This window comes from Musca vetustissima, unplaced genomic scaffold, assembly GCF_032173495.1.
Source record: "Musca vetustissima isolate MV318-11 ecotype Yass unplaced genomic scaffold, APGP_CSIRO_Mvet_v1 utg67436, whole genome shotgun sequence".
Classification (NCBI taxonomy): domain Eukaryota; kingdom Metazoa; phylum Arthropoda; class Insecta; order Diptera; family Muscidae; genus Musca; species Musca vetustissima.
The window spans coordinates 370-24,847 of record NW_026880719.1 but is presented as its reverse complement, the minus strand read 5'-3'; the positions used below and the strand labels follow the sequence as shown (position 1 = coordinate 24,847).

Here is a 24,478-nt window from a genome sequence, read left to right as displayed (position 1 = left end):
ATATATTACACAGCAGCGACTTTCGATGTAATCAATATTGGGCTGGATCTTTATATCGAGGATATACTAAAAACCCGAAATTTTTTTCAATTGAGGATTTTGTACTAAATTATATAAAGGCAGGTCTCTGCATAATAAATGATGCGCTGTGCAAAATTGTAATTCGTATTATAAGGGTACTACAATATGTACTAAAACGTCCTACATATTTCACCATAAGTATTAAATTAATGAAAGGAACGAAAACGGTCAAAAAACGTATTATTGTACTATTTGCATTGGTCCGCCGAGAGGATCGAGAAAGTTGTACACTTTCAGAAAATATAAAAATAAGTAAGTTTTACTCGATTTAGTAGAATAGAAGCATCAACGTTTCTGTTCAAAAGAAAATCCGAGTAAAATCTGAGATTTTTTTTTAAAAAAATGAAGACATAAAACCTTTATAAAATGTTTCAAATTTATATTTAATCCAAAAGTATATTGTGTAGCTAAATTAGTGTTTATTTTTTAACTATAAAAAAGATTCGCTAACAACGTAGCGGGCCTCTGCTAGTATATATATAAATATGTATATTCTTGATCAGGATATTCTGTTCGTTGAAAACACGATATGTAATAAATACATTGACTACTCTTAGGACATTTGGTATTAAAATAGAGTACATTGGTTCAGGCGCATTTTCTAACGGAACTGGCTATAGTTTGAAAAACATATTACTTGAACATTTCCTATATAGGTCCATTTTTTGACATGCTCCACTTAAATATTGGTCCCACCCCATTTTCAGTATAATTAAACTTCCATAGCACGAACCATAATTATACTGAAGAAAAATTTCGATCATATCGAATTATGGAATTAATTATACTGTGCGACAAAATCGTAGTTATCGCCTGAAAACCACCTAAGGAAAACTTCGCCTTAGATCAAAGTTCGAATATAAATATATATTCATTTTTAGCTATTGTATTGGGATATCAGACATGTCTGAACTGCGTTTTTCGCAGATGATGTAATTTGGTATTTCGGATATACAGAGAATGAAACAGCCCCTGGATATATTTGTTAAATAGCTTCGTGTTCTGACATACTAAGGTTCCGCCTCGTTTATAGTATATTTAAGATAACTAGAATTTCTGTCAACTAAAATTATTGCAATTTTGAGGGTATATACACTTTGATACGGCAAAAATATGCCTCATCGAAATATTATTTATAGACCCCGTTTCACAAAATTTGAAGTCGATTTGCAAATTACCGTCTGTCTGTATGTCTGACCGGCTGGTGCGCATGATAACTCTCGAAGGGAGTAACCAATTTCTCACAAACTTAGTTCAAGTTCGGAGATGAGGATTACCTTTTGATACCTGCCACACAAAATGTTAAAAATTTAGCTGAAAATTAATTTTGTAATATCATGTAAACGGACTTTCCGATTGGAACCAAACTTTGTACAACCTAATATCTTTAGCAAGCCTAGATCAAGTCCGAAGATAGGACCCATTGATCCACTTATTCTGTACTTCCCCCACAAATGGTCAAAATGTTCAATATTTATATTAGGTGAAAGGAATGTTTAGGTCAAATGAACCCTGATTTTTGTGTGTGGAAAAATTACAAAATTTGTATTCCATAGCGTATATATTTACTCCTGAAGAACATTTACCCGAGAAGTTGATAGTATATCCAAGAGGAGTGGTTTTTCCTTTAAGTTGATACCAATTATATTGTCGTATGTATTCGGAAGAGGGAGTTACACTTACATATTTACGTATTCAGATATTATTTAGTAGCCCATTACCACACTGGAGGGCGGAGCGCTTTAAAATGTTCCATGAGGTTCCAGTTATGGTCAAGGACAACGACTATAATTTTTGGTACTGATCAGATAATAATTTTAATAGGTAGTTAGAAGGACACTGTGGTACAGGGTATTATGTATTTGTGCATATGATTGTAACAGGCAAAAGGAAACGATATAGACACATGGTTCCTTTTGAGAATATGCATAGAATCACTTTTTAAATCGATTTATGCATGTCCGTCCGTCAGTCTGTCCATGTTAAATTGTAAAAAAAGTACAGGTCGCATTTTTGATTCGAATTTGATGAAATTTGGCACAGCTCATTTATTTGGCCCACGGACGAACCCTATTGAAATTGGAAAAATTGGTTCAGATTTATATATAGCTTCCATATATATTTTCGTCCGATTTTATGTAAATGGTGCACCAAAGTCCTTATATATCCTTCGATTTGCACGAAATTTGCTACAGCGTACTGAATTAAGTCTAGAACGATGTGTGTTAAATTTTATGAAAATCTATTCAGATTTAGATATAGCTCCCATATATATTTTCGTCCGATTTTATGAAAATGGTGCACCAAAGTCCCTATATATTCTTCGATTTGCACGAAATTTGGATTTATAAGTAAATGAAGAACTCAAAATGTGGCCGAATGCACAAAACATACTGAAATAGGTGTAACCTAGAATGTGACAAGTTTCGATGAAATCGCTTCAGATTTCGATATTTCGCTTTAAATTTATTTACATAATTTTGTCTCATTGTAAGAAGCAACTCTATATCTGACCAAAATTTAGTATAGGCTGTCATTCTGCAGCCTATACTAAATTTTGGTCTGTGTTTATTTTAATGTAAATGGTCCTTCAAAAATGTGACGTCTGTTAGGATTCCATCTGTTGAATACACCCAAAGTGGTGAAGGGTATCATATAGTCGGCCCCGTCCGACTTTACTACTTTCCTTACTGGTTTATGCTGTCTTCCTTCTGTTTTGTCTTAGATTTTCATTTATCTCATTCCTGATATCTTATACAATCTCATCAATTATTTAAAATTAATTGTACGACATCTTATTTAAATTCATTATATTCCTTGTAAACAAAAAATGGTACAAGTGCGCTTCTTTGACATCAGATAATTTCTATAACATCTACTTTTTTTCTCCCCTCCCCTATTCTTCCCTACCATACAAAAAAAGAATATAATAAAACAACATGATTTTACGTTAATGATAACAAATATTTTCCAATTATCCTTTGATCTAATGATGTCCCAAAGAAAAAGTACTACTAAAATAAGATGTCAAAGGCAAACAGGTAGCTAAACACGGTGACAGTTACCGCCCCTCACGTAAATCTCTGGCAGCATCCCAAAAGATGCCAACATACCGGCTCCGTTTAACCTCTCTAAAGATGTATCGTTATCACATAATAAGGGTGGTCACTTGGTTTTGATAACATTTCAACTACCAACACCACCACCACTGTTTTATTGTCTACCGAATCGATTTGATTTCATTGATAGGACATTTGTCGATGCCGTTTTTGTCCACTTGTTTTGATTTACAAGACATTTTGTACAATTTTGTAACCACCCACAATGCAATAAACTGCGTTTAATGTACCGCTTGCACACAATCTCGTTTAGGGGTAAGAAAGCGATTAGATATATATTTTTTATTGTTAGCAATAAGTAGGTGTTAAATAAGAAGTGTTAAGTTATGTTCAATTTTAATAAATGTTATAAAGAGGTATATGCAAATAAAGCCACTTTGTGAATGTGTATGTGAAATTTTGAAGCGTTTTCGGTTTTATAAGTTCAACCTGCTGAATGCAATGGAACATTACACTTATGGTTATTTATTACAAATCTCAAAATTAACCATTAACTTTAAATACGATCTTATAGCACGTTTACATTTAACTGGATTTCGTTAACCCAGTGGATTTCAATTGTCAATTCCCCTGCATAAGGTCAAATAAATCCTCTTAAAGTAGAAATTTCTAATGTAAATGCCGTTTTATTTTATTCCAATCAACATTTTTTGTGTATAACCCTACCAATGTGTAATTTACATTTATCGATAACATACTACTATACGCCACCAAATGGTCGTTAACACAACTACACTAATATTTAGTACACATAATTGATTTTAGTATAGACAGGAACCAAGTATATTCAAACGATGCTGCCATAAAAGTGATGCCTACACAATAATCTAAGAAATATCTAGATGGAGCCAGATTATAATATGTCCCATCAATGGTTTACAAAGTGAAAATAAGTGTATTATAGACATAGTTACAGCACTTTCACACATGTTCGTCTATAATATTACAAAAACAGCGTCAATTCCATAACGTATACATAACCTTAAGATCGTTCATAAATCCAGTGGATTATATCTGAATTGACATTTGCGATCGAGTGGATTTCGTAAGTCTAAACGCACTTTAAGCGTGCGATCGATGTACAAACCCTCCAGGAAAAATAAACGTAACGCATGTTGCGAGGCGACAACGAACCGCATACGGACATTTCTATAAAGGGCTAAACAGAATGTTTGCGTTGAGCGTGTTTTGTTATCGCATTAACGCACGCAAAAAGTTAAAATATATTTAACTCCGAAGCGCAGCGCACATCAACTTCGAGCGTTTGTGTTATCGTTTCCTTGTTGTTGTTGTATTTTCGATAACATATAACGCGACGGATGGCCTTTTTATTATTCTAAAGTTATTTGGGATGTTTTGAAGCCGCGACGACCATATTTAATACTCTCATTTAGGACGTGATTAGGACGAGAAATTACCATATATTAAATGAAAAATTTCTGGAGAATGTATTGAACGTAAATTTGAGAAAATATTCGCGAAAAAATGCAGTGGTTTATTGGAATCGTCGCCAAATCGCTTTTAGTATGTGGTTACCCGCAATGGTAACTATAAAAAGACAAAGCGTGTGTTATATAATGATTTTTTCAAAAATGATAATAAAAAGCAAAATACTTTTTTGTGATAATCATTTTTGGGTTGGTATAGATTTTGGCCGATATCTTCGAGACCAATATGTCTTTCGCAGTGATTCCAGCAGAAATAAGATCTAAATATGTCCACAAACATATCCCATCATACATAATTCATTTTACATCTTTAGTATGCTGGCTTGAGGCGTATATATTATAATTTTGTCAAATTTTTATTGAGGCAAAATACTTATTACACTCACTGTATAAATTTGATAGATTTTCATTCATGTTTTTCAAATTTTATTTTGAGGATTCGAAAATATTTCATTTTCAAAATTTATATAATTTGTTTGTTTGTTTACATTTTTCTGTCAAATAACGTTGACACTAGTATAACTTACAGCAACAAATGTCCATGTGGTTGTTGTATCGATTGTTGTACAACAACACTTGCTGTTAGTTCTAGTTCAGAGAATAAGCCGTTTTTACTCTCTTTTGTGATAATACTGAGAAAAGTAAACAGACAACATTTAGTAAGATTTAGCAAATAAACAGCGGATTCAAGAAAACCTTTTATTTGCGCCAAAATAAACAACAAGCAAAGGATAAACACAATTATGTGTATTGCATTCAATATTAAAAAAAATGAACAATAAAAGAAAAATTGATTTGGTATGTTCCCCGGGAACATTCAAGCTTCCTACATCAATACATTACCCTCTTTCTGGAACTTGCCTAAACATATAAATAATTAGTTTCTAATTTAATGAAACTTGACATTACTTTCCAAATTAAAGAAATGTTTTGAATAATGAGTAATTTTTGTGATCAGCTGTTTTATGACCAAAAACAGCTGATCCAAAAATGATTGAGTTTGCAAAATCTTAGTGCATAAAATTCTTTCAGTAAACTCCAGTAAGTTTGTTGTTGTTGAACTGTCAAACTTGCTCTCTCACTTGACTATCTTTTACTGGATTTTTGGGTAAACAGACAACATTTAGTAACATTTGGTAACAATTGTTACCAAATATCGAGTAAACAGACAGAGCTATAGCGTTACGAAAACGGACCGCTTGGTGTTACGTAAACGAACTACACCTAAAGGGCTAAACAGAATGTTCGCGTTGGGCGTTCTTTTTTATCGCGTTAACGCACGTAAAAAGTTAAAATATATTTAAGCGCAACGCACATCAACTTCGAGCGTTTGTGTTATCGTTTCCTTGTGGTTGTTGTATTTTCGATAACACATAACGCAACGGATGGCTCAACGCGAGCATTCTGCTTAGCCCTTTAGTGTTCGCAAACTATCGATACTATCGATGGTTTCAGACTTTTTTCATCTACTTCGCAAAAATTAAATTTGACAAAAAAATTTAAGTACATAAAATTTCAAATCGTGCTAAATGGAATAAAATCGTGTAAAAAAATTAAAAATATTCAATTTTCAAACCGTGTTATATCAAAACCGTGTAAAAACAGACTTAGGTGTACTTTAGCTTCGCCTTGACGTACAACCAATCCATTGACATGACTACTTTTTTCGTCTAAAATCACATTTAGATACAATAAAAGAATCAGGATTTAGTGTCGTTGCGCCATTTAATGCCTAAAACCGGCACAATTTTGCATTATTTTAGACAACGCACGAAAACACCATACTATGCTATACAATCCAACTTTTGTGTCAAAAAGTACTAAAAGTTGCTCATTAAATGAGTCGCTCGGTGCACATAGATTAACTCACGTTTTGAAATATATATATATATATATATATATATTAGAAAAATCCTTTTTTTATATAAACAAATGTGAGTTTTTATGTGTATATATAAACAAATACCAGCTGGCAGTCATTTGAAATGATCTTAAATCCAGTGAAAATAACTTAAATTTATTTCCAGGATTTTGTAAATCCACGTCATATAAAGTGCGTATATAAATGCGCTTTTAGGGTGTATTTCTGGATTTCGTTAATTAAGTCGATTTAAAATCGTATATATAAATGTACTTTATGCATAGAATTACTTTCTGAGTCGATTTATGAACAAAGTTCAGTAGGCCTAATCTTATGAACAAAGTTCGGTAGGTCTATTCTGTAAATTTTAACAACATTCGATATTGTTTGTAAAAACAATAAAATAGACAAATGAATTTGTTGTAAAATAAACAATATCAAATGTTGTTAAAGAATTACAGAATAATGATCCGATTTGGACAAAAATTTGACACAGGTCACTTATTTGGAAATATGACGAAACCTTTTGAAATTGGATAAAATCGGTTTAAATTTCGATATAGCTTTCCTTCATATTTTCGTCTTATCTTAACCAAATTCTGCGGTGTACACCCAATTATGAAACGATGAAACTTTGCATGGATTGCCTAAGGGCTAAACAGAATGTTCGCGTTGAGCGTTTTTGTTAACGCACGCAAAAAGTTAAGATATATTTAACTTCAAAGCGCAGCGCATATCAACTTCATGCGTTAAGGACTAAGCAGAATGCTCGCGTTGAGCCATCCGTCGCGTTATATGTTATCGAAAATACAACAACCACAAGGAAACGATATGCGTTTGTGTTATCGTTTCCGTGTGGTTGTTGTTTTTTCGATAACAATTAACGCAACGGATGGCTCAACGCGAGCATTCTCCTTAGCCCTTTAGTGTTATCGTTTCTTGTGGTTGTTGTATTTTCGATAACACTTAACGCAACGGATGGCTCGACGCGAGAATTCTGCTTAGTCCAAAATCAAGTTTGACTCTGATATCCCATTTACAAATTGACATTTTAAACAATGCTAACTTAATATGTCATGCTTGAATCATCGTTTGTGTTTCACCCATTCGTCTTTTCAATACAGAAAATCGATTAGTCGATCTACGTATCCCTAGTACGGCTCGGTTCTTTGCAGAAAAAATCGAATTGGGTGAATTAATAATAGTAGAATTTCTTGCAAATTTTTCTTGAATTTAGTCAAGAATTCTTTGTGAGTGTGTGTTTAAACTGTGGACTACATGTTCGGGAAAACAACGGTGTAAAGAAAAAGCAAAACAAAAAATACCATTGTCAAAGAAAAACTTTTTTGTGGAAACGACGTTAGTAGTAGATCGACCACAAGAAATAAAAAAAAGTTTGCAAGAAACGAAAAAAGGCAAGTTCTTTCAAGCAAGTGAAGTAACACAATTGTTGAAATACGTTTCGTTCGTTTGTTGTATTCATCATTGTTGTATTGTGTGTTCGGCGTTTTATTATTATTTTTATTAAGTAACCAGTCTTGTTCTTTGTGTAAAATAAAAAAAAAACTATTCGGTAAGAACATTCTTTGAGGCAAATGTTTACATTTGCGCTTTTGCCAAGCAAGCCGAGCAGACAGCCAGCAAGCCTACCAAACGTTGAACATAACCAACAAAATTCTTCTTGGCTGAAGTGAGATTCGATTCGCGTAGTTTGTGTGTGTGTTTCGCCTTTTTTTTTAACATTTTATTGGAAGTTCGCAATCCCTTCGTCGTAGTCGGTGTGATGTTGTTTGACGTTAGAACGAACGAAGGAGAAGAACTATGCAATTATTCATAAATATAAATTTCTTTTCTTTCGCTACAAGAGCGAGGGGGTTAATTTATTTTGTTTATGTTTTGTGCGTCTTTTGTGATAATCATGATGATTTTTGCCAAGAATAATACTTTTCTTCTTCGCCATAAGTAGAAAAAAGTTCGTTTTGTTTGTTCATAAGAAAACTACGAAGTGTTGTTGTCTGAATGTGTATTTTCTTCTACATACATATATATGTGTGTCATTGCTCCGTTTATAATTTTTTTCGCGATTGTTTTTGTCGATGATGTTGATGAGAATGTGTGGATGAGATTGGGGGCTCATCAAGGAACAACGAAGGAGGGAAATGTTTTGGGAACACTACTGCTGCTGCAGCTGCCTCAGCCGCCGTCGTTGTTGTTTGCTTCTAAGTGTATACAGCAAATACAATAGAAAATATATTCCTTGCAAAACAATGCAATTTTGTGTATGTTGTCATTATTTTTTTCTAATTTTAGAATGACTTTTCTGCAGTGATGCTAATGTAGCGGTTATTTTAGATGGTTTTTGCGTTTTATTTGTTCCTTTGTTTGTACAGTCCTTTGTTTCTTTGATGCAATTAACCCTTAAATCACCAATGTTGCCTTCAGGCAAAATATTTGGAAATCATGGAAACTATGGACAGATACTAACACCGGCTAAGCGACAGAATTCCGTTGTTTTGTAGGGTTCTAAGGCCCATATATTTTGATTTACAACAGATACAGCCACATATCGCACCATTTTGGAAAGGGCAAATGGTAATCTATCATTTGTATCAGGATTGGAGAGGGACCATAATGGACCCAAATTCGACTTTTATGGAGTTTTTCAAAAAAATCGTCAAAGTCCAAATCTAGTTTTTGACTTTATCTCCAAAACGGTTTGAGATAACCCCACCCCACCATATGACCACTCAATGGAAATGTATTTTTATTTTACATTAACAGGATCCGTAGAACCGGTTACCGGTACCCGAACTTCTGGGTCAAATAACCGGGTAACCCCAAGAAAAAAGATATCTACATATTTGGGGAAATTTTTTCAGAAAAATCTGATCGTTTTTAATAAACTCGATATAAGCCGAAATCATTTTTGAATCTGTAAAATCTGACTTGAAAATTAGATGGTAGGTCTTTTTACCCTAATTATGGGAATATATTTTTTCTTGGGGGACGCCGAAAAAGACTTCTTTGTTTGGGCTTGGAAAAAATGTGGAAAAAGACCTCATTATAGTCCCTCTTCAATCCTGTCACAAATGATAGACTACATTTGGAGGTTCCCAAAATGGGTGTTTTGTGTCGGTTTACGTTTTTAAAAATGCTGCTGGCCTCATGCAGATAAAGTTATCCTGCATGTAATTTCAAATACATTTTGCTGGGTCCAATAACTGGGTATGTGCCCCAAGACTATAACTTATATTTCATTTATAGCAACCACTCTGAAATTTCAAATTATTTGGGGAATATATATATATATATATATTTTTTTTTTTGAAAACCCCAGTAGAAGCCCATAAAGTGGCAATTATAGTGCCAATATCCTATCCCATACGATAGACAACACTTTGCGCTTTTCAAAATAGTGTGGTATGTGACTATATCAAACGAATCTTAGAAATCATAAGGGATATAAAAAGGAAATCCTTTCACGTATTCCTTGATGACATTACCCTCGTCGGAAATACCCTCGAAATCTATTCGGGTCCATAATTCCAACCACTTATTTCGCAAAGGTTCTAGACTTAACATTAAAAATCAGCTTATAAAAAAGTCGTCCGCACATGCCGCAGCTATATGCGATAAAGACAATAGTAACATCTAGGCTATCAAGTGTTTAGTAGGCAATATTTGGGCAGCTGATAAATAAACCTTGATCGCAACCTACAACATCGGCCTATGGTCTGTGGTAATTTATGCGGCTCCAGTCCTCTAATGTAAGTGTCACGCAATAAGAAAAACACATACAATCCCACCTGAATGCTGCCCAAAAGACTGCAACAATGAGTATCCTCCAAAAGGCAAAGATCGTTTCTGTGCAGCCGCAAAAGAAGATGTCAATGCAATATCTGCTTGTTAGGTTTTACAAAAACAGTCAAAAAAATAGGAAGGATAGGGAGACCAATGTTACATTTGATTTACAATGAAGCAATTATAAAGGGCTAATACAGTCCTCCGTGGTGTACTTACTTAGCTGGCTTGTGACAGAACGTTTGTGCCATAAGCCGAGCTTTATGAAGATTTCCAGGCGCGTCGGTCTTGTGCGCAGCTTTTTTAATTTGAAATACCACGTTCCGATATGTTGTCTTCCACTTGATCTTTCAATCGGATTCGTGGCCCTTCCTCTTCTGCTTGAATCTTCACTGGTTCGCTTTGATATGTTTTTTGGAACTGGAGTATCCTCATCCATTCTCACAACATGGCCTAGCCAACGTAGTCGCTGCAGCTCACTGCGTCTGACTATGTCGATGTCCGAAAATAGATGGTACCATTCGACAGCGATATTCACCGTCGTCGCAGCTCGGCCCATAGATCTTCCGGAGAATTTTTCTCTCAAACACTCAAAGTGCTGCCTTATCTGCTTGCGCAAGTACCCATGTTTCAGATCCATACAACAGCACGGGTAGTATTAGCGTCTTGTAGAGTGTGACTTTGGTCTGGCGGACTTGTTGGCCAACACTATTCTTCTCTGGATTTCTAAGCTGATGTTATCAGTTTTGTTTATGGCGGTACCGAGGTATTTTAAATCGTTCCACAGTTGGTTCGAGTCTACTGGATGTCTTGCGCGTTGCTTGGCCTTCTCGTCCACCTTTGGTAGACTCCCTCATAATTCGTTCAAAGGTGAGCGTTAATGATCACAATGTTCGATCCATCGATCGATCGATGTCGTCGGCGAGTAGCACATGCTGTTTGGTGTACAGAGTGCCTTTTCTGTTGGCATTTGCCTCTCGTATGACCTTTTCGAGCAGGATATTAAAAAGGTCACATGACAGTCACCTTGTCTGAACCCTCTATGGATATTGAAGGGCCCCAAGAGGTCCTTCCCGACTTTTACTGGTCACCATGTGCCAATTAAAGTAATCCAGAATATCCGTATTAATTTTGCAGAAATACCAAACGCAGATATGGCTTTTAACACCTCTGAGCGGAAAAACTTAATAATTCGCAAAATAGGCATGAACTTTCTATGGAGGAAATGTAAAAAATTGGTAACGAAAATTGTCTGAAGAGGTTTTTTATATCGTTTTGTTGTGTGATTTGTTGCCACTTAAAATGTAACTTCATAATGCCTCTCTCTTAGAAGTCCTACTCCTAAAAACTCTAGTAGTCGATTTTCACAATCCTCCCTAAATACCAATTTATTATCATTAAAGAAAATTTGCAATGGAAGAAAAATATTATAAACGCTTGGTGCCAAGTCCGGACTGTGTGGCGGATGCATTAAAACTTCCCAACCAAACTACCAAAGTTTCTGGCTAGTCACTGTAAATTGTAAATGGTTTTAAACAGTTTTATAGCCGATTTTTGGCTCCTGGGCGATGTTACGACTGCTAATATGCCGGTTAGCTTTATGACATTCTAAAAAAGTCTAATACAGTTATTTGTCCTTTATTTTTCTCCCCGCCGATTTTATGTTGCATTGGCATCACAGTTTTTACAATGAAATTCTCTCTCGCCTTGTTTCGCTTTAACAGAATGCAGAGAATATTCGGCAAGCTCTCATTTCATTTGAAACGTTATTTGGCGGTTTTTTTTCTTCTTCTTTGTCAGCTCTGCTCTCACTTGCATTTTCTTAACTGTCACTCTCGTTTTGATATTTCTATTATTTGTTAAATGTTGTGTGTGTGTGTTATTTTTGTATTATTTCGCTTTTCCCATTCAATGGCGCTAATTTCAAAACAATTTCGATGACGCAAAGTTTATAATTTAATATCTACTACTACAATAACAACAACAAACAATTACCACTGTTCGCTGTGAATCAAAAAAAAAAAAACAATCTTCAATTACATAGAGTTTTGAAATGTCGTCGTCGTTTTTTGTTTCGTTTCGTTTGTTTTACTGATTTCATGACTAAACAAATTCATTTTTTTGTATAGAAAATAATTGCAAGGCGCGCGCGACCCCACTAGAACGAAACGTAACAGAAATTTACTCTGTGATTCACCCAATTCCAAATTGGGATACCCACAACTACTAAAAACAATAACAACATCAGCAAAAATATACTATCAACCACTACAAAATATCTACATTGTTTTTATTTATTATTTGCTGTTGTTGTTGTTCGACTCTTCTGATAGTGAATAAATAATAAAATCAATTGATAGAAAGGTAAATATTGCAACGAATATTATTATCGAGCATTTAAATTTCTTAGAAAAAAATATAAAAAAACGTTTTTAAGTTTTATAAACGTTTGTGTGCTGTTGTTATTATGTTTGCTGTATTTGTGTAAATATATATTATAGCCATATAGCTACTATCAGCTGTGAGTGATTTGATTTGAAGATTTTGAAATGCGTTTAATTGTAGAGTATATAGAAGAATACCAAAATATCAATGGGAATATTTTCAAATTTCCAAATGAAAGATTTTTTAAATAAATCAATTAATTCAAATATAATTTTAACTAATTATCAAATTCGGTAGTCAACATGACGGCTTTCAAAATAATCGTAAACGAAATCAAAGGTAACATATTTCATCATTTGGAAAGTTGCAAAACAAATAAAATCTGTATGGGAAACAAAACTGAGTTCAAGAAATTATGGCGAAAATTTCTGTCAATCCGCAAGGAAACAACAATTTTATGAACTCCAATGTAATTCTTTCAAATCGATCTTTACCTTTAGTAAAGATAGAAAGTTGTCCAATCGAAATATTGAAAACAATACCTATTAATTAATTAGCTAATTTACATGGGAGGATATGCGTGAAGCTATAATAAAATGTATATGGATTTTTTTTGCAATAGGGTCCTGGGAACCGAAAATGCCAACATAGCCAATTTGGTTCGGAAATGCTTCAAACGTTTTTGATTACCAACAATTGGAAACTTTTATATGCCACACTTCCGAAAAATGTCGAGGGGTTGTTAAAGAAGTCCTCCTAGTAAATTTGCCATAATATTTTCAAAGATTGGCATAGACTCCATATAACAGTAAAACTCTCTTTGCCTCATATGAGAATGCTGATACATTTTCAAAGGTTTAAGATTTTCGTGATGAAAGTTAAATAAAATTCAAACCGGTCGAATTTAAACCTGAATTTTGATCTGATCTGATTTTATTTTTTATTCGATTACGATAAATTTTGGAATATCAATTGTCCGGAAATGAAATACCGAAAAAACGCAAGATTAAAAAAGCAGCCACCAGTGTAGGTTCTGGCCTTCGTTAAGTGAATGGGGTTTAGTTGGGAAATAGAAGAGTGTGTCATATAGACCATGTCCAAATGCCTGATATGTTTGATATACACCATGAACTCAAATCGAAATCAATACTACTACTGTCGATGTTCTCCGAAGATTGTATTTCACCATGTTTTCTGGAATTGTTTTCTCAAATGCATCCGTGTGAATGCAATTCAATCCTGAAAGATAGGCCTGTTGATCTATAGGCTGGTTTTTATACCCTCCTCCATAGTATATTTTCTCCGTAACTCATCGAAATAATCATTTCCGAACCTATAAAGTATTTATGTTGATCAGCGTAAAATTCTATGACGATTTACGCATGTCCTCCGTCTGTTGTAATCACTCTAGCCTCTAAACGAATTGAGATAGATCGCAGCAGGTCGTAAATTTTATGACGATTTAAGCATGTCCGTCTGTTGTAATAACTCTAGCCTCTAAACGAATTGAGATAGATCACAGGCAGGTCAAGTTCGAAGATGAGTTATATCGGTCCACGTTTAGGCATTCTTGAGCGCGTTTTCAACCGATATCGCTGAAATTTGGAACATTGGGTTCCTATTGAGTACCAAATTTCTCCACTAAAAATTATAAATATAAGTCCACTTTTTCTGGTAGCCCTCCATATAACGATGCCTCCAATTTTCAGTTTTTGTGGGGTTTTGACCACTTTTTTACAGGCCTATTTTTCTGTAATTTAGTACTTTGATTTCTTATTGGGTAGCATATCTCTCCATAAAAATTATGAATATAGGTGCATTTTTTCGGACAGCCCTTACATAAATTTTCGGTATTTTGGAGTTCTTGAGCGTGTTTTTCAACCGAATTTGCTGTAATTTGGTGTTTTGTAGTCGTATATGGTAACAAATCTCCCTCCCAAAATTTATTAATATTACGTCCCTTTTAGGGGTAGTCCTAATATAACCTCATTTTTATATTAAAATAGTTAACTGATTTGTTGTGTGTGTTGGGCGTATTCTACCATAGAATGGGGGTTAGTCGTTACTCGAAATACTCAGTTATTACCATACAAAGTAAGGAATTCTATGATTTAGCCATCTGATGTAACCATTCCGCTTTCTAAGGTTATCGAGATAAACACTCGAACCTGACGATAATGAAATTTATCGGCCAGCATTTAGACATCTCCTCCATATAGTGATACCTTAAATTAAATTTTCTATAGGGAGTCATAAGGAGACACCCTGTAGCAGTTCTCATGGCGACATTTTGACAGTTCTCAATGTTTTTGCGTAACTCCTACGTTAACGAACCCTACTGAAGCCGTTTAGCCTACAACAGACCGTCCTATCGCATTATACATAGTTTGTCAACAAGCTTACTAAATATTGATCATTGACGGTGCTTGCCACTTGTACTGACAATCGAATGTGACCCCTAGATCCTTAGAGTAATTAGTGGTGGATATTATGGACCCATCGATCTGCACATTTAAAAGGTTATGGTTCATGTTTTTGAAATTCAACGAAAGGCCGTTTTATTTAGATTTAAATTTGTATCCAATATTTTCATTGTCATCTACAATGTGGAGGTGATCTGATACAAGGGATCACTTCCCTTGGTTACTGTGCGACTATCAATTTTATCTACCAAGTATGTACTCTTTTGGAATTTACCTAGGATGAAATTACATCAGTTTTAACATTCTGTGAGTGATAGTGTTGGCCAACAGACGATACTATGGTCTGAGTAAGCAAATCAAAAACAAGGCCACCTCTCGCCAGACCAAATTCACTACAAGACGCTTATACTACCCGTGCTAGTGTTCTCCAAATATTTACGGGGCGTCGAATGAACAATGAATTGAACCATCTATTCTCAGACATAGACATAGTCAGACGTATCCAGCTGCAGCGACAACGAGAATTGATGAGGATGCTCCAACTCAAAAGGAATATAAAAGCGAGCCAACTGATGGTTCACGCAGAAGGGGAAAGCCACGAATTCGATCGAAAGATCAAGTAGAAGATAATATTTCGGAACATAGTCTTTCAAATTGGAACAGCTGCGCACAAGACCGACGCCCCTGGAAATCTTTTTTAAGCTTGAGTAATGGAGCAAATGTTCTGTCACCAACCCCCTAAGTATGTAGAAAGAAATGTCAGAGCTCATGGTGGACACTGAAATAAAGATAATTTCCGATTTTCGGTATTCTGAACGTTTCCTTACTTTTTGGCGACTTTTTCAGGGGATTATATTTTTACATTTTGATTTGTGGTTGTCTATGATCTATAACGGGCCTGTGTCTTACCTTACGAACCACTGCCATCTCAGGTCATTCTATAAACATATTTGAGCTGCTACAACAATAACAACTAAAAATCGTTGATCGTTTCCACGGCCCGAGACTTACTCGGTCGACGTCTATCACCTCAGTCCATTGTGTAAAAGCAAAGGTCTGCTACAACAACACAAATCAATAATTTTGGCCCAACATAGATATAATCTCCGGTATATTATGGATATTTGATTTCATATTTTTGGTTCTGATTAGTTAAAAATCTCCCTACCAATAATAACACTGTGACACATTTTCCAACTTGAACCAATCGGGTACAAGAAAACCCCTCGCTGGGTTTTAAATTATTGGCTAATTTTTTTGTTTAAATACGGTTATGAATATTGCCGATTTGGGGTGGATTCAAATAATATGTACATTTATCTCGTGAACTACTCAAAATATTGATTATTACTCTTCATCAATGTTTTACCCCTTTGCTTTATATCAAAGCAAAATTTGTAGATCTAAACAACACAAACATGTGCCATTTTTAGATTTTGCGGTCCGAATTGGATTAACATTTTAGTGGTACACAGTGCCTCGATATTTACTATAGATGTAAACATTAGGTTATCAATCCTCCTGATACTACCACCATAATTGAAAGTTACAGAATTCCTTCACAGATTTCAATTGCAAACAATCCATAACTCTGTTCTATCCCTTAATAAATGAATTCTGGCAACTCTACAATCAAATAGCCTTTTTGTATTTTTCAAGCTCTCCCTATTTGATTGTTCCCAGTGTTCTCTTTTTGCAATAGAGAGAGCAGGGTTACCGTTGTGCGACTAAAGTCGCAATTTGCAACCTTTTTGATGCTCTGTAACTCAGTTTGCAACTTTTTAAGCTTTGTGCGACTTTTCTTTACTGCGTATGTTAAGTTATATTTTCTTTATTTTCTTTTTTATTTGTAAGTTCAAACTTATTCTGATTCGTCTACTTCGTTTTTGAGGTCCAAGGGTATCTGACATATTCTAGGAACAGTTTAATTGACAATTTTACTTTTCTGTGCGACTTTTTTCAAGGGAACGACTTTTTGTGCAACTTTTTTAAAATTCCCAACGGTAACACTGAGAGAGAGACACTGTTTTGTTTATCTTTTTTATTTTCGCTGTTTTGTTGTTTGGTCCGCTGCTGCCGTGTTTCAATTGTCAAAAAAATCTTCTGGCCGCCTGCCTTTTAGTACTACAAGAAGAAGAACTACAACAAAAAGAAGAAAAAGGTATCCACCACACAACAGACGAAAACGACGGCGACTACGAAAAAGAATTATTTGCTCGCTGCTGCTCCTCTTAAGTATTTGCGCTGCTGGTTTTTTCGCTGATTTCTGTTTTTTTATCTCGTGTGTGTGATTTAGAAATAATTTCGATTTCTTTAAAATAGAATACTTTTATTTTATAATCAAAAAAAAAAAAAAAACAGATTTGAAAACGTAAAGGAATTTTTGCAAAACAACACAGACTGTGTGGCGGCGCATCAACGCGGTGAAGTGTGAGGTTGATTGGTGGACGTGGTGGTATTGTTTTTATATACAAAACGAAAGTAAAGGTATTACGACGAAGTAAAATTCCTTAAGTGTTTTGAAAAAAATAAAAAAAAAACGTTTATTTCTTGCAAACAAATTTTTTAGTTGTGATATAATCCATTCATTCATCCTTTGTGTATTTGGCAAATGGTGTATAACAACGTTTCGGTAGAACACCAACAGTTTTGGAATTGCTTTTGGTGTTCTACAATGAAACAAGGATAATTGCCTTTAATCTACTCCGAAGAAATGTATGTACGAGAGTGCGTGTTTGTGTTATTACTGTGGGCAAAGAAAAAAAAATTGAGTTTTAGTATTCAAAATAATTCATCCAAATACTACAATTTAAATAATACAATTTTGAATGCAAAAACTTTTCATTTTATAAAAAAAAATCCTTTTCATTATAGAAACACATCATAAATTTCATCACAGGAGACCCAGCTGATTTTTTATGCTTCATTCTTTTTTTCTCCTTACTCTATGAAAGGTATTCATCATCATCATCATTTTTTTTCTGTTGGGGTTAAATTCCCGATTTCTCCTTTAGCTGCTTCTTCTGATTTTCATTCATTCAGTAAAAAACACTGAATTTATTCTGTCATTTCTGGCAACCATCCATTTGAGTTGTGTGTTTCTCGTTTCTCATTTTTGTGTTCCTGCAAAAATCCTTGTTCTATTCACTTCATCACCATCGCGCTCACCCCTTTCTCCTTGTTTTTACTTTGGCACAATTTTTTGCGTCTGCGTTGGTGCCAATTTCATTGATTTTTCTCGTCCAACGCTCACACACACAGCTGTGCTTTGTTTTGTTTTTCCACTCTTCGTTTTGTTCGTCCATTCGCAAATGCCGCAACTGGTTGTTTTTACCCTTTCCGTAAGTTTTGTGGTTTGCTGGTGTTTACAATATGTGTGCATTTGCAAAATGACAACATTTCCCCCATGGGATTTAGAGGGAAGTATATTCCATTTGGAATCTATAATATTGGAACCATGTGGATGAAATCAACAACCCAGGGACTGTCAGAAATAGTGATAAGTTTAAGGCCCATATCTTTTGATCCACAAAAGATACAGCCGATTTTGGAAATGGCAAATTGTAGTCTATCATTTAGTCTATCATCAGAACTGGAGAGGGGCCATAATGGACCCAAGTTCGACTTTTAGGGAGTTTTTCAATAAAATCGGGGTCCAAACCCTATTTCTTGTTACTGAATCTCTAAAACGGTTTGAACTAACCACCACTTAATTATTTTTATAAGGGGGGTTACTCTGTATTGCGTTGCGAAAGCAAGTGCGATGCGAAAGCTAAATGCGTTAAGAGTACAATTTGGTACTCTGTAACGTTCACGCAAACGCATTCGCAAACTAAATTGAAAATAGGGCAACACTGTCGCCACAAAGTAAACAATAACGAAGAATGACAAAAGGAAACGTCAAAAAAATTGTAAATGAAAACATATTTTTGTGTGGTACGAGTGTTTTTTAAACAAAATTGATGAACGAATTAAAAAAAAAGAATTTTATGAGATCTATAAAATATACTCTCCCTAAGTGACCACGGGTATGAAAGTACGAATTATGTGACAAATGTTTTCAAATATTTAATTTTTATAGATTTATATAAAATGTCTCAATAAAGATTCGTTTATGTATTTGTTAAACGCTCGTCGTTTCTAATAGATCCACAACAATTCCAACTCCAATAAAAGAGGCCGCTGCTTTGAAATTGCTTGGACAAGGTGGTTATCAACACCAACCTATAAATATGCACACACAGTTTCACATTTTATATAAAAAAAATAATATATTACTTTTTCCAACCACCGACATCTTTTACAGGAGGCCAATTTGAATTGAGGACATCAGACAGTTTTGTCCACAAATTGTTGGCGCGTTGTTTCGCATTTGAACTCTGCAACTATCCCTTTGCCAAATCACTGTGTTGCCCAATAAAATCTACTGAAGTTAGGAATTGACGTTGCTGAGCCTGTAACTGTGACTTTTTTGCCTTTTACTTAAAATAATTTACAATTTATATATAAATAAAACCTTTAATGGAGCTTACTTATATGTTTCGCTTCCTTTGCGTTTGCTATTTTGTTAACGCAAGATATTTGCGCTTAACGAACGAGTTTGACATGCGTTTTCGTATTACAGAGTGCGGTGATGCCACATTTGCGTAAAGTAGATGCGAAAGGAGATACGAAAACGAATTAGAGAGTACCAATTACGCGATGCGTTACAATTTTTCTCACGCATCGCAATACAGAGTAGCCCCCAAGGTTTAAAATGATAACTATTTTATATTCATCGGATCCGTAGAACCGGGTATAACCGGAAACCCGTACCCGAACTTCTGGGTCAAATAAACGGGTACGTCCCCCAAGAAAAAAGTGTAAAATTAACTACATCTGGAAAATATGGAAAAAACTGATTCTTTTTTTACTAAACTAAAGTTATCCCAAAAAATTTAGGAGGTTTTTCTAATGGGTGGCCCAAGAGTTTGTAGCGCCTCAAAAATTTGCTCCCAGACCCAGATTTCAGTATACCGATAAAATAATAACTTGGCTAGCTGAATCGATCGCTATTTGAAAGAATTTAATGGACCACAAACTTAATTGTTTCTGTTTTTCTATTCGCTCTAGAGCCACAAAGGTTATATGTCTGGTATGGTGCTGTAAACCCGATTAGAATAGAGGCGGCTGCTGATCTTAATTTTGGGCTAAAATCACACTCTTATCGTTCGTCTGCTGCTATGGTTGTCTTCAAGTACTCATTCACGTGGTATTCGTTAATGCTATTCATTACTGCTCGCTAAACATTTTTGTTGGCGTTCTTCTTGAACCTTTGGATCTCTATCTCTTTAGATCGTGTAGGTCTCTCCTTACGTGCCTGGGTTTGGGAATACTGGCTTCGACGATTCCCATGGAACCGGGACAACATCCTTCGCCTCCACATCGACAACATCCTTCGCCTCCTCATGTAAATGACCCACCACGAAAGACAAGACTTTTACACAATGGGCTGAGGTGACAGACGTTGGCCGAGTGAGAATCGGGTCGTAGACATGTCTGTCGCAGAAACGGAGGACACCTTTAGTGATTATCGGTTAATATTTAGGGTGTCAAATGAATATGGGACTGACAAATTTCGGTCTTAACTCAGTCTTTTTTTCCTATGGATCTTATGTTTGGTGGTACTGCCTGCGCCATAAGTCGACATCCAGCAAACTAGACAAGGAGAAAGAGCCGCCTCGATTTTAATTACTGGAGCCGCGAGGAGCACCCCAGGAGGAGCGCGTAGTGCCCTTCGGCTGCATGAACAAAATCTTTGGCGTAATTGTGCCCGTAAGCATTGATGTATCCTGAACGAACTAGGTATCACATAGGACCAACGGGTACAACTGAGCGACTATATATAACCAGTCCTGAGATTTGATGATGTAGATGTCGTTATCCCCAGTAGAGACCTCTGGACCGTCTGGACATCAAGTCTGATGTCTTCCTCGGTTGCTTTGAGAAGTTCTTCTACGAACGAGCACAACGAACCTAGGTGCAATGTGTCAAGATCTATCTGGCCGACTCTGTCACCCAAGAGAACAAACACACTGTTGAACCTGAGCAAAGTTGAAATTAGAGTAATGACAAGGAGACATTACTGGTCATTGCAATACCAGTAAGTGGGACCATGATGTTACGGATTACTGCAGACTCTGTGATGGCGGGGAGGACACGAAGACAATTGAGCATCTCCTTCAAAAGAGGAGAAAACTATGAGTGATCCGAGCACAACTAGGACGATGGTGGTTGCTAAGATCTCTGAGCCTTCAGCTACCCCATGGGAAGCCAGAGCGCTGAGAAATCCCCGACATAATCATCCAGAGAAGGTAAGGTACTGTCGAATTGAGCCCTTCAAAAGACCTTCAGAATAGCTGATAGGCACAAACTCCTTAAATGTCAAAACCGAAATCCAATGTTATTCCAATTGGGCAGTTGTTGGAATCCTGACAAGAGTGGTAAGGGTGTGGTGAAAGCCAAACCCACCGTCTTGAAGCAAAAACCCAGAAACCTACACCGGCGTCTAGCGACACTGATACTACACCAGAGGTACCGGAGGATCTGCGAGTAGCAATCATGGAGCGAGCTGACCCCGACAGAATTATCAGTGAGGTTAAATGGTTGCTGGTCGACAGCTCCCTGAAAGACCTCTTACTGGGCGATGAAGTTGATACTACGATTTGGACAGATCTTAACTGCCTTGATAAGAGAATTAAGAGTTGTGACACTCTTTGGGAAGGTAGTAAGCCGGCAGCCTTGTACAAAGGGGTCAAAGTTGTTAACGGCCGTACTAAGGAGTCTGCGAACTTCCTTAAGAAAACTGCTGTGACCCTCTTTGGGGACGTAGTAAGCCGGCAGCCGATCCACAAGATAACGAGCGGTATGGTTACCCCAGTGTATATCCCACCACCTTTTAAGAGACTGCAGAACAAGAGACTTCAGATGAGGAAGTGGAGAATCCTCATCTGGGTTGAAAAAAAAAAACAGCGGTCTTGTCCCATAGTTCGCCACCGACTCTGCTAATAAACAGTACCTATGGGAAACTACAAACTACCGCCAGTAAAACAGGTAAAACAGACAGCAACTGGCGCTAAACATGGTGCAGATAAATCTGTATCATTTTAAAGCAGCAGCTGCTGAACTGTTCCTCACCCTCTACATCGCGATCTTCCAGGAACCATATCTGACTTGAGTGACAAAAAAACAACATGTCATCATTTTGCCCCCTTTGAATGCGAATATTTTATCTTTACATCAGTGCAGTAGAATTTTGTGCACACAATAATGTATAATTGGGGGCAATCGGACAGCTCTAGAAGTTCCATATATAATTAGATTAATGAAAAACTAAATGAGATGCATTTTTAATGTAATATAAAATTTGCTTCGTTCTTCCCAAGTACCGTTGGGCAAAAAATCGTCTCGGGCCACTGGGCGGTGTCTCGTTTTAATGCGCGATAATTCTACATACGATAGGGTATAATATTTGATCCATACTTTGCATATACATAGTATTATTTTTTCCGAACGTACGTCAAATTCGAAAATTTTTTAAATTATCTACGAAGTGCGTATATTATAAATTTCCATTCGAACTTTGCACTTTGTAATATGTTTACGATACATTAAGTTCGAAGATTGGGACTATCGTTCAACTGCTTCTCTACAAATGGTCAACGTTTAAATGAAATATATCATATAATTTGTTCGATACCGGCACATACACTCGGAAGCACTGATATCAAAACAAATGTTTATTGCACATTCTATCAAAAACTATTACTAATTTTAACTTCTTTTTTTCTTACAGAATTTTTCGTACAATAGATCTCCTTCACGCACAATTCTGATAGAGGAAAAACTAACAACAATATAATAAACAACAAGCAACTAAAGAATTCAGCAATCTTTTGCTGAATTTTCGCCGTCAGCAAAAAAAGAAAAACAAAACCCAAACACTTGCCGCTTAATCGCCGGAAACTACACTTTCTAACCCGCCGCGTTGAGCACAGCATGAAAAGACGTGATGGGAGCGTTCCTGGATAAACCGAGAACGAACAAACACAATGACAGCGGTGAGGGAAACAAATTGCTCTTCGGCGTTAGTTCGATGCAGGGCTGGCGCTGTGAAATGGAAGATGCATACTATGCCCGAGCTGGTCTTGGCAATGGTTTGGACGATTGGTCTTTCTTTGCTGTGTTCGACGGACATGCTGGTCATAAAGTGTCCGAGCATTGTGCCAAGCACTTGCTGGACAGTATTGTTAGCACAAAAGAATTTCAGAGCGGCAATCATGTGAAGGGCATACGTAAAGGTTTCCTAGACATAGACGAAGATATGCGTACGCTGCCCGAACTTAATGAGAATGCGGCGAAATGTGGTGGTACAACAGTGGTGTGTGCATTCGTCTCACCCACAAAGGTGATTATAGCGAATTGTGGTGATTCACGAGCGGTCTTGAGCCGTGACGGTGTGCCGGTATTTGCTACACAAGATCACAAACCAATATTGCCGGAGGAAAAGGAACGTATACACAATGCTGGCGGTAGTGTGATGATCAAACGGGTCAACGGTACACTGGCGGTTTCACGGGCATTGGGCGATTATGATTTCAAGAATGTCCAAAATAAAGGGCAGTGTGAGCAGCTGGTTTCACCCGAACCGGAAATATTTTGTGCAGGACGTCAGGATGAAGATGAGTTTCTAGTTTTAGCCTGTGATGGCATCTGGGATGTTATGAGCAACGAAGATGTCTGCAGTTTTATACATTCGAGGCTTAAAGTATCCAATGATTTGGTGAATATAGCTAATGAAGTTGTCGATACGTGTTTGCATAAGGTAAGTGAGAGAAAGAAAGAAGGGTAGATTGTTTATATAATAAACTAATGGTTATTTTGTCTTACAGGGCAGCCGAGATAATATGAGCATCATAATAATAGCCTTTCCTGGAGCACCTAAACCTACCGAAGAAGCTTTGGCAAGCGACAGACGGTTGGACAAACAAATCGAAAAAATTGCAAGAGGTTGTTTTAAATGCATTTTATGTTTTTAGAAAAGACAAATGGCTTTATTTACTTACTACTAACAAATTCTTTAATTAATTAATATTCTAACAATTCATATCAAAATGAAAATAATTTCCTTAACAAAAATAATCGCCACACCGAAAATATTATTCATTATTTATATTATATCAAAGAAACAAATCCTTAAAAATACCACCCTATGCTTGAAGGTTAAACAAAAATGATAAAAAAATTAATTTTATTAATTTGTTTGTTGTGTATATTCCTTTATATTCAAAGACCACAGTTTATCTTTACTAATTTACATGC

The 24,478-nt window shown here is 35.9% G+C and overlaps 1 protein-coding gene across 1 annotated transcript; it reads left to right on the top strand.

Moving 5' to 3' along the window:
* The first annotated feature begins 23,119 nt into the window (after positions 1-23,119).
* LOC133326501 (protein phosphatase 1B-like) lies at positions 23,120-24,195 on the top strand. The gene is made up of 2 exons (XM_061535123.1): positions 23,120-23,981; positions 24,049-24,195. Exons 1-2 carry the CDS (start codon positions 23,169-23,171, stop codon positions 24,193-24,195), a joined length of 960 nt encoding a protein of 319 aa, XP_061391107.1. The 5' UTR covers positions 23,120-23,168.
* Positions 24,196-24,478: the final 283 nt, after the last annotated feature.

Bases quoted from the DNA above. Each gene is read 5' to 3' on its own strand.
- LOC133326501 (XM_061535123.1), top strand. From the start codon at position 23,169: ATGGGAGCGTTCCTGGATAAACCGAGAACGAACAAACACAATGACAGC. The intron at 23,982-24,048 runs GTAAGTGAGAGA...TTTGTCTTACAG, and splicing joins TCGATACGTGTTTGCATAAG to GGCAGCCGAGATAATATGAG.